Source organism: Hyla sarda, chromosome 6 (genome assembly GCF_029499605.1).
Source record: "Hyla sarda isolate aHylSar1 chromosome 6, aHylSar1.hap1, whole genome shotgun sequence".
NCBI classification, from domain to species: domain Eukaryota; kingdom Metazoa; phylum Chordata; class Amphibia; order Anura; family Hylidae; genus Hyla; species Hyla sarda.
In genome coordinates, this window is record NC_079194.1 from 304315793 (window position 1) to 304331925 (window position 16133).

At 44.0% G+C, this 16133-nt stretch overlaps 1 protein-coding gene across 3 annotated transcripts in view; it reads right to left on the reverse strand.

The window, feature by feature from the left end:
- Positions 1-138: 138 nt before the first annotated feature.
- DKK3 (dickkopf WNT signaling pathway inhibitor 3) overlaps positions 139-16133 on the reverse strand; it is an 87343-nt gene continuing 71348 nt past the window's right edge. For all 3 annotated transcript variants that reach the window (XM_056527995.1, XM_056527997.1, XM_056527996.1), the window contains exons 5-8: positions 5836-5928; positions 5419-5557; positions 4855-5008; positions 139-3703 (exon numbers count right to left, since the gene is read on the reverse strand). In XM_056527995.1, coding sequence (XP_056383970.1) covers positions 3469-3703; positions 4855-5008; positions 5419-5557; positions 5836-5928 — 621 coding nt within the window. In that variant the 3' untranslated portion in view covers positions 139-3468. The remainder of the gene's footprint in view (positions 3704-4854; positions 5009-5418; positions 5558-5835; positions 5929-16133) is intronic.

A 16133-nucleotide genomic window follows, 5' to 3' on the forward strand; every position in this document is an offset into this window, starting at 1 on the left:
CCCGGTTCTGCAGTATATAGACTTCTGAGGGTTTTCTATGACATTTTCTGTTTTTAGTTGTAAACTTTTTTTTTTTTTTCCACCTTTTCTTCCGACACGGTTTAATTTTAGTCGTCACCACCTGCAAAACTCAGTAAATTGCCAGAAAAATCCATTCTTTTTATTTTATTTTTTTGTTTCACATAAAAAAAAAACCACACAAAATGTAAAGGATTCCTCCGCATAACTTTGGAAAATTTTGCCATCTAATTTATAACAGATCAGTACAAGGTTTTTGATAATTTTTTTTTTTTTTCATGCTGACCGCTGTTTACAACAATGAACATGCCAATAAATAAAAAAAATTAAATAAAAAGTTGTGTTTCTTCCAGTACCCGTCTGGACCCGGGGACTATGACAACTCTTACGTGTCACCGATTAGTGGAACGTTCCAGAAAAAAAAAAACTCCGGCATTGTTTTGTGTCGTATGCGCAGTTTGCGCCACCTTTTTTATACAGTGACCCCCCCAAGTCTGGGGCTCCTCATCGTTTGCAAAACTGCAATTCCCATCATGCTCTGACAGCTGCAGGTCCTAAGGGGAGTTGTATTTTTGGGGGAAACACTAATTTTTGAGACATATTTAGGTATCAGAAAGTTGTAGTAAATAAATAAATCAGCCCAAGATACATAACTAATATAGTGTTAGCACTAAATTGTATTGGCTTCAGACAGGAAGTTGTGTAGTCCTTTTATTGTCAGTGTGGTGGTTTCTCAGCTTGTCCTTTTCTCCTGATAAAGTTATTTAGTCTTCTCACTGTTAGTGTGGTGTTGTCTCTCCAACTCCCTGGCTCCTCCCTCTTTTCTGACATGAGGTTGTGTAGTCCTCTCATGGTCAGTGTGGTGGTGTCTCAGCAGCCCTCTCTCCTGATAGGAAGTTGTTTAGTCCTCTCACAGTTAGTGTGGTGTTGTCTCTCCAGCTCCCTGGTCCCCTCCCTCTTTAGTAACAGGAAGTTGTGTAGTCCTCTCATTGTCAGTGTGGTGTTGTCTCAGCAGCTTTTCCACACTCCTGGCTTCTCCCATCATCCTCTGCTATGCCAGAAGCAGTGGCTGTATCTTGTCTAAGCTCTAGCCCCGCCCCCTGAGTGATGTCGTCATGTCTGACCAGCCCCTACAGCTACATCACTGTATCCATGTCATATACATACATATTGTTATTGGGACATTTTAATGAGAATGAAGTGTGGTTACAGCATGCAGGCAGAGGAGCGGACAGAGAATGTATACAGTAGGTGCTGCAACCTCACTGTGAAATGAGATGTTCTGCAGCAGCTCTGACCAGGGAACTCACAGCAGTGCAGGCAGGGTGGGGAAGGGAGGGCTGTGATGAAGAGTCAAGGGAAATCAGTGCATTCTGGGAATTGTAGTACTGAGCAACTGCTCAACCAGGAAGTACAGAACTAAGACCCCTAAAACAATTGAATATTTGGTTTCAGAACTGGGGCAAACAGGTTAGCAATGCTATATAAAGGGGCCAGTCAGTGAATAGAGCAGTGTTTCCCAACCAAGGTGCCTCCAGCTGTTACAAAAACTACAACTCCCAGCATGCCCGGACAGCCGAAGGCAGTAAATATCTCTCTATCCCAGGATTTTACAGTAATGTTCTCTGTCTGTTCCCTAGGAGTCCACCAGGTGGCGCTCAGAGACACTTCCTGGATTATTGCAGCTTTTCATCATTTCTCCAAATTAAATATTTGCACTTTTTATTTAGATTCTGTTTGTTTTAAATAAAGCTGCATCAGGATATTAAAATAGTTTAATGCCAAAAAATAATCTTTGGGAAATCGTACATCATGTGACACATGCAAACTCCAAATTACGTTATTATTGCACTTCCATCCAGTAAAGCAGTGTTTCCCAACTGTGGTGCCTCCAGCTGTTGCAAAACTACAACTCCCAGCATGCCCTGACAGCCCACAGCTTTGTACAGGAGCCCCATAGCTTCACACTAGAACCTTATTGGGCGCCCGGCCTAGGACAAAGTCAGACAGCAGAGTCTGAAACAGTGTTTCCCAACCAGAGTGCCTCCAGCTGTTGCAAAACTACAACTCCCAGCATGCTACGTCTCCTTTAAGCAGCTAGGATCCATGGTTAATGTCGGACATTGCTGATTGGGCCGATGTCTGGCATTAACCATTTAGACACCAGTGTTTAAAACTGAGAATTAAAAAAAAAAAAAAACACTAATATCGCTTAGGACCACGGCAGCTTTAATTGTGGGGTCCTGATAAACTGAGAGGGAGGGTGGAGGATCCCTACCTGCTTCTGTCCCGTCTGATCAGTGCGCCAATCATGTCTCCTATGGGGACTAAAAAATAGTGAATAAAGGCTTTAAAAAAATAAAAATAAACAAAATAAAACATGATGTTGCGGTGTGCGGAAACATTTGATCTATTAAAATGTTAATTAAAAAAAAACGCATAGTAGTAGACTTTGTCACTTCATATATCAGAAAGTCATCAAAACAAAAATGGTACCGATTAAAAAATAAAAAAAACTACAGATCACGGTGCAAAAAATGAGCCCTCATGTAGCACCTTATATGGAAAAGTAAAGTAATAGAGTCATGGGGATAAAATAGGTCAGTTTTTAGCATATTCCTTTTCTCACAAAAACATATACATTTAAAAAAATTAAAACAAAACCCATATAAATTGGGCATCATGGTAATCATGTGGACCTACAGAACTGAAGGCTTGTACTTTGGCGCCAGTCTTTCCAAACTAGTGTGGCTCCATCTGTTGCTAAACTACAACTCCCAGCATGCCCAGAAAGCCAAAGGGGATCTGTGAGCAGAAATCAAAGAAACTGCAACAGCAAGGAAAGGGTTACACTAAGCAATGAACTGCTGCTACTGATTCTGACAAGCTAAGGCAGTGCTGCCAAACAAAGGCACCTCCAGCTGTTGCAAAACTTAACTCCCAGCATTGGCTGTCTGGCTCGCTGGCTCATACACTAGTGACATCCAGAGCTGCACACATCTAAAAGGAAGAAGCTGCACAATATCCATAGAGTTTGCTACAATGTATCAGTACAATTAACATGTATCATTTCAGAGTTCTCTGGATAGAAAGAAGAACGTTCCCGTTCACTGACAGCAAGCAGGTGACGAAACACAACTGCAGATGAAACTTAATGTACGGAAGACTGGACTCCCCTTTTAATTTTAGCGAATCAGCCATTGTATGTGAGTGCGTCCCCCTAGACCAGTCTGGGGGGTGACCATCCTCACTTTGATACAGGGGGCGCTACAATATCTGACAGTCCTCAGGTATTTCCATCTTATTGTGGTGGGGGGGGGGGGGGGGGGATATCCTGCAGCTCCAGATCTGTATAATGGTTTTCAAAATGCAAATTAATAATAAAAAAAAAGGGGGTGGGGGTTATCTGTCATTCAGGGGAGGGGGGGGGCACCTTTATTTTCTATTTCTTTATATTAAATCTACGAACTGCGGCTGAGGAACAAGTTCTGACTCTCGGTCAATGACGTCTTCGGAGGCTCCAAGGTCAAATCCGAACCCTGTAGGCGCGATGAGGTCGTCTTCATAGACAATGTCATCTCGGGGTGCTGGGGTGACGAGGGACCAGTCCTCTTCAGTGGTCCCTGCAGGATCCCTCTTGGTGTCCAGTAGAGACGGCTCCTCACAGACGGACACCAGGCCGTGACTATAAAGACAAAGATCAGAGAGCCGGTGAGGAGGGGGCAGATGACTACAGGTTATTGGGCACCGGGTGAGAACTCTACATTCCGGATGTTATATAGATCAGTGTGTATAGGGCGCTAAACATTAGAATACATTGTGTATTGGATCCCAGAATGCTCTCTGCTCTGTATATTATACAGAGCAGAGAGCATTCTGATGTCTGATATACAGAGCAGAGAGCATTCTGATGTACAGAGCAGAGAGCATTCTGATGTACAGAGCAGAGAGCATTCTAATGTCTGATGTACAGAGCAGAGAGCATTCTAATGTCTGATGTACAGAGCAGAGAGCGTTCTAATGTCTGATGTACAGAGCAGAGAGCGTTCTAATGTCTGATGTACAGAGCAGAGAGCATTCTAATGTCTGATGTACAGAGCAGAGAGCATTCTAATGTCTGTACAGAGCAGAGAGCATTCTAATGTCTGTTGTACAGAGCAGAGAGCATTCTAATGTCTGATGTACAGAGCAGAGCATTCTAATGTCTGATGTACAGAGCAGAGAGCATTCTAATGTCTGTTGTACAGAGCAGAGAGCATTCTAATGTCTGATGTACAGAGCAGAGAGCATTCTAATGTCTGATGTACAGAGCAGAGAGCATTCTAATGTCTGATGTACAGAGCAGAGAGCATTCTAATGTCTGATGTACAGAGCAGAGAGCGTTTTAATGTCTGATGTACAGAGCAGAGAGCATTCTAATGTCTGATGTACAGAGCAGAGAGCATTCTAATGACTGATGTACAGAGCAGAGAGCATTCTAATGTCTGATGTACAGAGCAGAGAGCGTTCTAATGTCTGATGTACAGAGCAGAGAGCGTTCTAATGTCTGTACAGAGCAGAGAGCATTCTAATGTCTGATGATGTACAGAGCAGAGAGCGTTCTAATGTCTGATGTACAGAGCAGAGAGCATTCTAATGTCTGATGATGTACAGAGCAGAGAGCGTTCTAATGTCTGATGTACAGAGCAGAGAGCATTCTAATGTCTGATGTACAGAGCAGAGAGCATTCTAATGTCTATCAGACATTAGAATGCGCTCTGCTCTGTATATTCGACATTAGAATGCTCTCTTCTTTGTATATCAGACATTAGAATGCTCTGATTTCCTGGCAGTCACCTCTCAGGCTGGCAGACAAGTCCGCTGGGACAGGGACAATGGCTCACAGGGACTTCAGAATCCAACTCCCAAGGGAAGAGCTCCAGTAGCGGGTTCAGGGTTTGGCACGGTTCCCCCCTACCAGGCGCCGGGGTGCAGACTGGAAACAGGAGGACTGCAGGAAGACAAAGCTTCATTATCCTATTCATTATGAGTATTATCCAACCAGGGTGCCTCCAGATGTTGAAAAACTACAACTCCCAGCATGCCTTAGCTTGTCAGAAGCAGTATAAGCAGTTCAGTGCTTAGTGTAACCCTTTTCTTGCTGTTGCAGTTTCTTTCATTTCTTACATTTTTGCTCACACAGCACCTTCTGCTGTCTGGGCATGCTGAGAGTTGTAGTTTTCAACAGCTGGAGGCACCTTGGTTGGGAAACACTTCCTTAGCTTGTCAGAAGCAGTAGCAGCAGTTCAGTGCTTAGTGTAACCCTCAGCTGTACCCTCTGGGCATGCACTAGAGTATAAAGATCAGCAGTCAGCTGGTCACATTATGTCCGTTAACATGCAGACAGGTGTGTATAGTTACCTGTATGCACTGCGCAGCACAGTCCGGGGCCGCAGTCCTGCTGGTTCTCACAGATTGTCCCGCTCTGGCCCTTGGAGGACGTCCTGCACTGACCCCAGACACACAGCCGCCCCTCGCAGCACTCCCCGTCCCTGATGCACTGCAAGACCCAGGGATAAAAAATACACAAAATTATTGGATTTCTTCATCTCTAGTCACATCCAGAGCTGCATTTAAAATTCTATTGCCGAGATGTAGTGTTTGTACCAGGTACGGTATTATAGGACGTCATATGAGCTGTAGGTGGCAGCAGAATAGTGAGCGCAGCTCCGGATGTGACTTAAATATGGTGTAACATATTCTGCCACCATGATGGGAATTGACAGGGAGACAGCTAACAGAACAATATAACTTCTGGTGTAGTCTCTCTGTACTCACCGTCGCCTCCTCCTGGCATGGCTGGCACTTGTAGTTCACACCTGAGAGGTTACAGTAGTTCCCAGTACCGCAGTCCTCGTCCACAATACAGTCCTATAATGGTGTATACAGGAGACTATGAGAAGAGCCATCACTGATAAGTCTCCATAGAGAACACAAATAGAACGTACACAGAGTAAGCTGCTATATGGCACATAAATAAACCTTTAAAAACCATTACATGTTAAGCTGCTGAAGAAAGGTCCTATGGAGGACCTGAAACGCGTCCAGCCTTAAACTACTATTTATCCTAAGTGTCATCCACCAAAATCCCACAAGGATACAGCGATACACAAAGACCCACAGCACCTGCTAATCCTCACAGGACATTACGTGGCATCCACACCACGAGAACATCGCTGGCTTTCCATTTTCCTTGCTTGCAGGAGAACAGCTGCAGTACCCTCAGATTGAGCCCACCGCTGTATGAACTGAGACGGCCAAGTCTCTAACAGCGCACCCTCTGCCCAGGGATAGTGACCGGCTGACGATCAGGACAACACAATAGAGGTAACAACTAAAAATGATTTATCATGTGAGAAGCATACCTGTGAGACTGCAGCACACCTGTGAGACCGCAGCGCACCTGAGAGACCGCAGCGCTCCTGAGAGGCCGCAGCGCTCCTGAGAGGCCGCAGCGCACCTGAGAGGCCGCAGCGCACCTGAGAGGCCGCAGCGCACCTGAGAGACCGCAGCGCACCTGAGAGACCGCAGCGCACCTGTGAGGCCGCAGCGCTCCTGTGAGACCGCAGCGCACCTGTGAGACCGCAGCGCACCTGTGAGACCGCAGCGTCCCTGAGAGACCGCAGCGCACCTGAGAGACCGCAGCGCACCTGTGAGGCCGCAGCGCACCTGAGAGGCCGCAGCGCACCTGAGAGGCCGCAGCGCACCTGAGAGACCGCAGCGCACCTGAGAGACCGCAGCGCACCTGAGAGACCGCAGCGCACCTGTGAGGCCGCAGCGCACCTGAGAGGCCGCAGCGCACCTGAGAGGCCGCAGCGCACCTGTGAGGCCGCAGCGTCACTAGCAGCTCTTGGGAAATCGGGACCCTACCGGCGACCGACCCAGCATACAACAAGGTACCAACTTTTACCATATTGTATTTCAAATACTGTAACCAGTAGCAACCAAAAATAATTCCCGCCGCTGCACATTTTTTGAGACCGCCAAGTGTCTAGTAGCGCTCGGAGCAGAGAACTAGAATATAAGAACTCATATAAGGTTACAAATTGTTTCATCTGTCGCCCGGTTACTATTGTATCAATCGCTGGATCCGTTAGACGACATCTACAGACACCGCAATTCAAGATATTTATTCACATTATTTCTTCAGACTCTGTGGACACTTAGAAAATCATTTTAAGGTTTTTTTCATTTTATGTATTTTATTAGTTTTAGATAATTATTTGCCATATTTTCTGCTTTGAATATTTTCTGTAGAGACTATTTAATATATCAGTGTATTTCTGCCGACCCACAAGGGCCCTATGGCTCAAAAGACACAAATATTACGAATATCTTATCAATAAATTAATTAGTATCTAATATTCATGACTCAGCCCAAATTTTTCTATATATTTTGTATAATTTTTGGCGCCTTGGGTACAGGTGTTATTTGGGCAGCACGAATCACAGGTTGTCTGAAGAAATATTAGAGAGGCTCTTATCTCCCATTTTACATAAATAAACCTGCCATACTGTACACAACTAATGTTAGTAAAGAGTACACAAATAAACCTGCCATACTGTACACAACTGTTAGTAAAGAGTACACAAATAAACCTGCCATACTGTACACAGCTAATGTTAGTAAACAGTACACAAATAAACCTGCCATACTGTACACAACTAATGTTAGTAAACACTACATAAATAAACCTGCCATACTGTACACAACTAATGTTAGTAAACAGCACACAAATAAACCTGCCATACTGTACACAACTAATGTTAGTAAAGAGTACACAAATAAACCTACCATACTGTACACAACTAATGTTAGTAAACAGTACACAAATAAACCTGCCATACTGTACACAACTAATGTTAGTAAACAGTACACAAATAAACCTGCCATACTGTACATAAATAATGCTGCTATACTGTAGACTTAAAACATCAATACTATGTCTACTCAATGCACATTAATAATGCTTCTATATGATACACTAATAAAATAAAAGCCATGTTGTACACATAACTTTAACTAATACTGTTAAATAGTACACAAAACTGCCATACAGTACACAAATAGTGCTGTTATATAGTACACTTAAATATAACTACCATTCTGTATACAAAACAAATGCTGTTTTACAGTGCACAAGTAAACCTGCCATACTTTCTAGAGTAATAATCCTGCTATACAGTACACATACATAAATAGTGCTGTTATATAGTAGATGTAAATAAATCTACCATTCTGTACACATACATAGTGCTACTATACAGTACATTTACAACTGCCCTACTTTGTAGTAATGCTACTTTACAGTACACATAAATAGTGCTTCCATATAGCACACATACATAGTGCTACTATACAGTACATATACAACTGCCCTACTTTGTAGTAATGCTACTTTACAGTACACATAAATAGTGCTTCCATATAGCACACATACATAGTGCTACTATACAGTACATTTACAACTGCCCTACTTTGTAGTAATGCTACTTTACAGTACACATAAATAGTGCTTCCATATAGCACACATACATAGTGCTACTATACAGTACATTTACAACTGCCCTACTTTGTAGTAATGCTACTTTACAGTACACATAGATAGTGCTGCCATATAGTACACATACATAGTGCTACTATACAGTACAAATAAAACCGCCACACTTTTTAGAGTAACAATAACATAAATAAATAGTGCTGTTCACCGGACTGTCCCCGCTCTGCCGCTTCTCTGTAATTTCTAGTATCTCACATGCACATTTTGTCTTATCCAGGATTAGAAAAGCAAATCCGCCTTCTAGGGACAGCGCCCCCCCCCCCCCCCTGTTTATTAGTATTGTACTCTATTCCATTGACATGTAATACCACACATGACCTGAGGACAAGGGTGGCGCTGTTTTAGGAAGGAAGCAGATATTTATTCCTCATCCTGCCACTCCGATCCTGCGAGCGGCTGCCGTCTCCCGGTTAACCCTTTATATAGGGGGTGGAGCAAATAATTACAGAAATAAACTCCTGTGCGCCCCCTCAGGTTATTTGATGATCAGTAAGTACAGAGCATTACAGCGACAATAATGGGATGAAATTATCTTCTGCTGCAGAGACATGACGGAAAATTATTGTTTGTGATATCAGGGGGTGATGGTTATATGGAGGTCAGTACAGGAGGGTGATGGTTATATGGAGGTCAGTACAGGAGGGTGATGGTTATATGGAGGTCAGTACAGGAGGGTGATGGTTATATGGAGGTCAGTGCAGGAGGGTGCGGATTATATGGAGGTCAGTGCAGGAGGGTGATGGTTATATGGAGGTCAGTGCAGGAGGGTGATGGTTATATGGGGGTCAGTGCAGGAGGGTGATGGTTATATGGAGGTCAGTGCAGGAGGGTGATGGTTATATGGGGGTCAGTGCAGGAGGGTGATGGTTATATGGAGGTCAGTACAGGAGGGTGATGGTTATATGGAGGTCAGTGCAGGAGGGTGATGGTTATATGGAGGTCAGTGCAGGAGGGTGATGATTATATGGAGGTCAGTGCAGGAGGGTGATGGTTATATGGGGGTCAGTGCAGGAGGGTGATGGTTATATGGAGGTCAGTACAGGAGGGTGATGGTTATATGGAGGTCAGTGCAGGAGGGTGATGGTTATATGGAGGTCAGTGCAGGAGGGTGATGGTTATATGGAGGTCAGTGCAGGAGGGTGCGGATTATATGGGGGTCAGTACAGGAGGGTGATGATTATATGGAGGTCAGTGCAGGAGGGTGCGGATTATATGGAGGTCAGTGCAGGAGGGTGATGATTATATGGAGGTCAGTGCAGGAGGGTGCGGATTATATGGAGGTCAGTGCAGGAGGGTGATGGTTATATGGAGGTCAGTACAGGAGGGTGATGGTTATATGGAGGTCAGTGCAGGAGGGTGATGGTTATATGGAGGTCAGTGCAGGAGGGTGATGGTTATATGGAGGTCAGTGCAGGAGGGTGATGGTTATATGGAGGTCAGTGCAGGAGGGTGATGGTTATATGGAGGTCAGTGCAGGAGGGTGATGATTATATGGAGGTCAGTACAGGAGGGTGATGGTTATATGGAGGTCAGTGCAGGAGGGTGATGGTTATATGGAGGTCAGTGCAGGTGGGTGAGGATTATATGGAGGTCAGTGCAGGAGGGTGATGGTTATATGGAGGTCAGTGCAGGAGGGTGATGGTTATATGGAGGTCAGTGCAGGAGGGTGATGGTTATATGGAGGTCAGTGCAGGAGGGTGATGGTTATATGGAGGTCAGTGCAGGAGGGTGATGATTATATGGAGGTCAGTACAGGAGGGTGATGGTTATATGGAGGTCAGTGCAGGAGGGTGATGGTTATATGGAGGTCAGTGCAGGTGGGTGAGGATTATATGGAGGTCAGTGCAGGAGGGTGATGATTATATGGAGGTCAGTACAGGAGGGTGATGGTTATATGGAGGTCAGTGCAGGAGGGTGATGATTATATGGAGGTCAGTACAGGAGGGTGATGGTTATATGGAGGTCAGTACAGGAGGGTGATGGTTATATGGAGGTCAGTGCAGGAGGGTGATGATTATATGGAGGTCAGTACAGGAGGGTGATGGTTATATGGAGGTCAGTGCAGGAGGGTGATGATTATATGGAGGTCAGTGCAGGAGGGTGATGATTATATGGAGGTCAGTACAGGAGGGTGATGGTTATATGGAGGTCAGTGCAGGAGGGTGATGATTATATGGAGGTCAGTACAGGAGGGTGATGGTTATATGGGGGTCAGTTCAGGAGGGTGCGGACTATATGGAGGTCAGTGCAGGAGGGTGATGGTTATATGGAGGTCAGTGCAGGAGGGTGATGGTTATATGGAGGTCAGTGCAGGAGGGTGATGGTTATATGGAGGTCAGTGCAGGAGGGTGATGGTTATATGGAGGTCAGTGCAGGAGGGTGATGGTTATATGGAGGTCAGTGCAGGAGGGTGATGGTTATATGGAGGTCAGTGCAGGAGGGTGATGGTTATATGGAGGTCAGTGCAGGAGGGTGATGGTTATATGGAGGTCAGTGCAGGAGGGTGATGGTTATATGGAGGTCAGTGCAGGAGGGTGATGATTATATGGAGGTCAGTGCGGGAGGGTGATGGTTATATGGAGGTCAGTGCGGGAGGGTGATGGTTATATGGAGGTCAGTGCGGGAGGGTGATGGTTATATGGAGGTCAGTGCAGGAGGGTGATTGTTATATGGAGGTCAGTGCAGGAGGGTGATGGTTATATGGAGGTCAGTGCAGGAGGGTGATGGTTATATGGAGGTCAGTGCAGGAGGGTGATGATTATATGGAGGTCAGTGCAGGAGGGTGATGGTTATATGGGGGTCAGTGCAGGAGGGTGATGGTTATATGGAGGTCAGTGCAGGAGGGTGATGATTATATGGAGGTCAGTGCAGGAGGGTGCGGATTATATGGAGGTCAGTGCAGGAGGGTGATGGTTATATGGAGGTCAGTGCAGGAGGGTGATGGTTATATGGAGGTCAGTGCAGGAGGGTGATGGTTATATGGAGGTCAGTGCAGGAGGGTGATGGTTATATGGAGGTCAGTACAGGAGGGTGATGGTTATATGGAGGTCAGTACAGGAGGGTGATGGTTATATGGAGGTCAGTGCAGGAGGGTGATGGTTATATGGAGGTCAGTGCGGGAGGGTGATGGTTATATGGAGGTCAGTGCAGGAGGGTGATGGTTATATGGAGGTCAGTGCAGGTGGGTGAGGATTATATGGAGGTCAGTGCAGGAGGGTGATGGTTATATGGAGGTCAGTGCAGGAGGGTGATGGTTATATGGAGGTCAGTGCAGGAGGGTGATGGTTATATGGAGGTCAGTGCAGGAGGGTGATGATTATATGGAGGTCAGTACAGGAGGGTGATGGTTATATGGGGGCTCAGTCATCCTCCTCCATTACCTTTGGATTCTGTGCCTGATATTATCTGGTGTCCCTATAATTCTGTCCCTGATATTATCTGGTGTCCCTATAATTCTGTCCCTGATATTATCTGGTGTCCCTATAATTTCGTCTCCTGATATTATCTGGTGTCCCTATAATTCTGTCCCTGATATTATCTGGTGTCCCTATAATTCTGTCCCTGATATTATCTGGTGTCCCTATAATTCTATCCCCTGATATTATCTGGTGTCCCTATAATTCTATCCCCTGATATTATCTGGTGTCCCTATAATTCTTTCCCTGATATTATCTGTTGTCCCTATAATTCTGTCCCTGATATTATCTGTTGTCCCTATAATTCTGTCCCTGATATTATCTGGTGTCCCTATAATTCTGTCCCCTGATTTTATCTGCTGTCCCTCTATGTCTGTCCCTGATATTATCTGGTGTCCCTATAATTCCGTCCCCTGATATTATCTGGTGTCCCTATAATTTTGTCCCCTGATATTATCTGGTGTCCCTATAATTGTCCCTGATATTATCTGGTGTCCCTATAATTCTGTCCCTGATATTATCTGGTGTCCCTATTTTTCTGTCCCTGATATTATCTGGTGTCCGTATTTTTCTGTCCCTGATAATATCTGGTGTCCCTATAATGCTGTCCCCTGATATTATCTGGTGTCCCTATTATTCTGTCCCTGATATTATCTGGTGTCCCTATAATGCTGTCCCCTGATATTATCTGGTGTCCCTATTATTCTGTCCCTGATATTATCTGGTGTCCCTATAATGCTGTCCCCTGATATTATCTGGTGTCCCTATAATTCTGTCCCTGATATTATCTGGTGTCCCTATTTTTCTGTCCCTGATATTATCTGGTGTCCGTATTTTTCTGTCCCTGATAATATCTGGTGTCCCTATAATGCTGTCCCCTGATATTATCTGGTGTCCCTATTATTCTGTCCCTGATATTATCTGGTGTCCCTATTATTCTGTCCCTGATATTATCTGGTGTCCCTATAATGCTGTCCCCTGATATTATCTGGTGTCCCTATTATTCTGTCCCTGATATTATCTGGTGTCCCTATAATGCTGTCCCCTGATATTATCTGGTGTCCCTATTATTCTGTCCCTGATATTATCTGGTGTCCCTATAATGCTGTCCCCTGATATTATCTGGTGTCCCTATTATTCTGTCCCTGATATTATCTGGTGTCCCTATAATGCTGTCCCCTGATATTATCTGGTGTCCCTATTATTCTGTCCCTGATATTATCTGGTGTCCCTATAATGCTGTCCCCTGATATTATCTGGTGTCCCTATTATTCTGTCCCTGATATTATCTGGTGTCCCTATAATGCTGTCCCCTGATATTATCTGGTGTCCCTATTATTCTGTCCCTGATATTATCTGGTGTCCCTATAATTCTGTCCCTGAAATTATCTGGTGTCCCTATAATTCTGTCCCTGATTCTATCTGGTGTCCCTATAATTCTGTCCCTGATTCTATCTGGTGTCCCTATAATTCTGTCCCTGATATTATCTGGTGTCCTTATAATTCTATCCCCTGATATTATCTGGTGTCCTTATAATTCTATCCCCTGATATTATCTGGTGTCCTTATAATTCTATCCCCTGATATTATCTGGTGTCCCTATTATTCTGTCCCTGATATTATCTGGTGTCCCTATAATGCTGTCCCCTGATATTATCTGGTGTCCCTATTATTCTGTCCCTGATATTATCTGGTGTCCCTATAATGCTGTCCCCTGATATTATCTGGTGTCCCTATTATTCTGTCCCTGATATTATCTGGTGTCCCTATAATTCTGTCCCTGAAATTATCTGGTGTCCCTATAATTCTGTCCCTGATTCTATCTGGTGTCCCTATAATTCTGTCCCTGATATTATCTGGTGTCCTTATAATTCTATCCCCTGATATTATCTGGTGTCCCTATAATTCTGTCCCTGATTCTATCTGGTGTCCCTATAATTCTGTCCCTGATATTATCTGGTGTTCCTATAATTCTATCCCCTGATATTATCTGGTGTCCCTATAATTCTGTCCCTGATATTATCTGGTGTCCCTTTAATTCTGTCCCTGATTCTATCTGGTGTCCCTATAATTCTGTCCCTGATATTATCTGGTGTTCCTATAATTCTATCCCCTGATATTATCTGGTGTCCCTATAATTCTGTCCCTGATATTATCTGGTGTCCCTATAATTCTGTCCCTGATATTATCTGGTGTCCCTATTTTTCTGTCCCTGATATTATCTGGTGTCCCTATTTTTCTGTCCCTGATATTATCTGGTGTCCCTATAATGCTGTCCCCTGATATTATCTGTGTCCCTATTATTCTGTCCCTGATATTATCTGGTGTCCCTATAATGCTGTCCCCTGATATTATCTGGTGTCCCTATTATTCTGTCCCTGATATTATCTGGTGTCCCTATAATGCTGTCCCCTGATATTATCTGGTGTCCCTATTATTCTGTCCCTGATATTATCTGGTGTCCCTATAATGCTGTCCCCTGATATTATCTGGTGTCCCTATTATTCTGTCCCTGATATTATCTGGTGTCCCTATAATGCTGTCCCCTGATATTATCTGGTGTCCCTATTATTCTGTCCCTGATATTATCTGGTGTCCCTATAATTCTGTCCCTGATATTATCTGGTGTACCTGTTTTTCTGTCCCTGATATTATCTGGTGTCCCTATAATTCTGTCCCTGATTTCTGGTGTCCCTATTATTCTGTACCTGATATTATCTGGTGTCCCTATAATGCTGTCCCCTGATATTATCTGGTGTCCCTATTATTCTGTCCCTGATATTATCTGGTGTCCCTATAATTCTGTCCCTGAAATTATCTGGTGTCCCTATAATTCTGTCCCTGATTCTATCTGGTGTCCCTATAATTCTGTCCCTGATATTATCTGGTGTCCTTATAATTCTATCCCCTGATATTATCTGGTGTCCCTATAATTCTGTCCCTGATTCTATCTGGTGTCCCTATAATTCTGTCCCTGATATTATCTGGTGTTCCTATAATTCTATCCCCTGATATTATCTGGTGTCCCTATAATTCTGTCCCTGATATTATCTGGTGTCCCTTTAATTCTGTCCCTGATATTATCTGGTGTTCCTATAATTCTATCCCCTGATATTATCTGGTGTCCCTATAATTCTGTCCCTGATATTATCTGGTGTCCCTTTAATTCTGTCCCTGATATTATCTGGTGTCCCTATTTTTCTGTCCCTGATATTATCTGGTGTCCCTATAATGCTGTCCCCTGATATTATCTGTGTCCCTATTTTTCTGTCCCTGATATTATCTGGTGTCCCTATAATGCTGTCCCCTGATATTATCTGGTGTCCCTATAATGCTGTCCCCTGATATTATCTGGTGTCCCTATAATGCTGTCCCCTGATATTATCTGGTGTCCCTATAATTCTGTCCCTGATATTATCTGGTGTACCTGTTTTTCTGTCCCTGATATTATCTGTTGTCCCTATAATTCTGTCCCTGATTCTATCTGGTGTCCCTATAATTCTGTCCCTGATATTATCTGGTGTTCCTATAATTCTATCCCCTGATATTATCTGGTGTCCCTATAATTCTGTCCCTGATATTATCTGGTGTCCCTATAATTCTGTCCCTGATATTATCTGGTGTCCCTATTTTTCTGTCCCTGATATTATCTGGTGTCCCTATTTTTCTGTCCCTGATATTATCTGGTGTCCCTATAATGCTGTCCCCTGATATTATCTGTGTCCCTATTATTCTGTCCCTGATATTATCTGGTGTCCCTATAATGCTGTCCCCTGATATTATCTGGTGTCCCTATTATTCTGTCCCTGATATTATCTGGTGTCCCTATAATGCTGTCCCCTGATATTATCTGGTGTCCCTATTATTCTGTCCCTGATATTATCTGGTGTCCCTATAATGCTGTCCCCTGATATTATCTGGTGTCCCTATTATTCTGTCCCTGATATTATCTGGTGTCCCTATAATGCTGTCCCCTGATATTATCTGGTGTCCCTATTATTCTGTCCCTGATATTATCTGGTGTCCCTATAATTCTGTCCCTGATATTATCTGGTGTACCTGTTTTTCTGTCCCTGATATTATCTGGTGTCCCTATAAT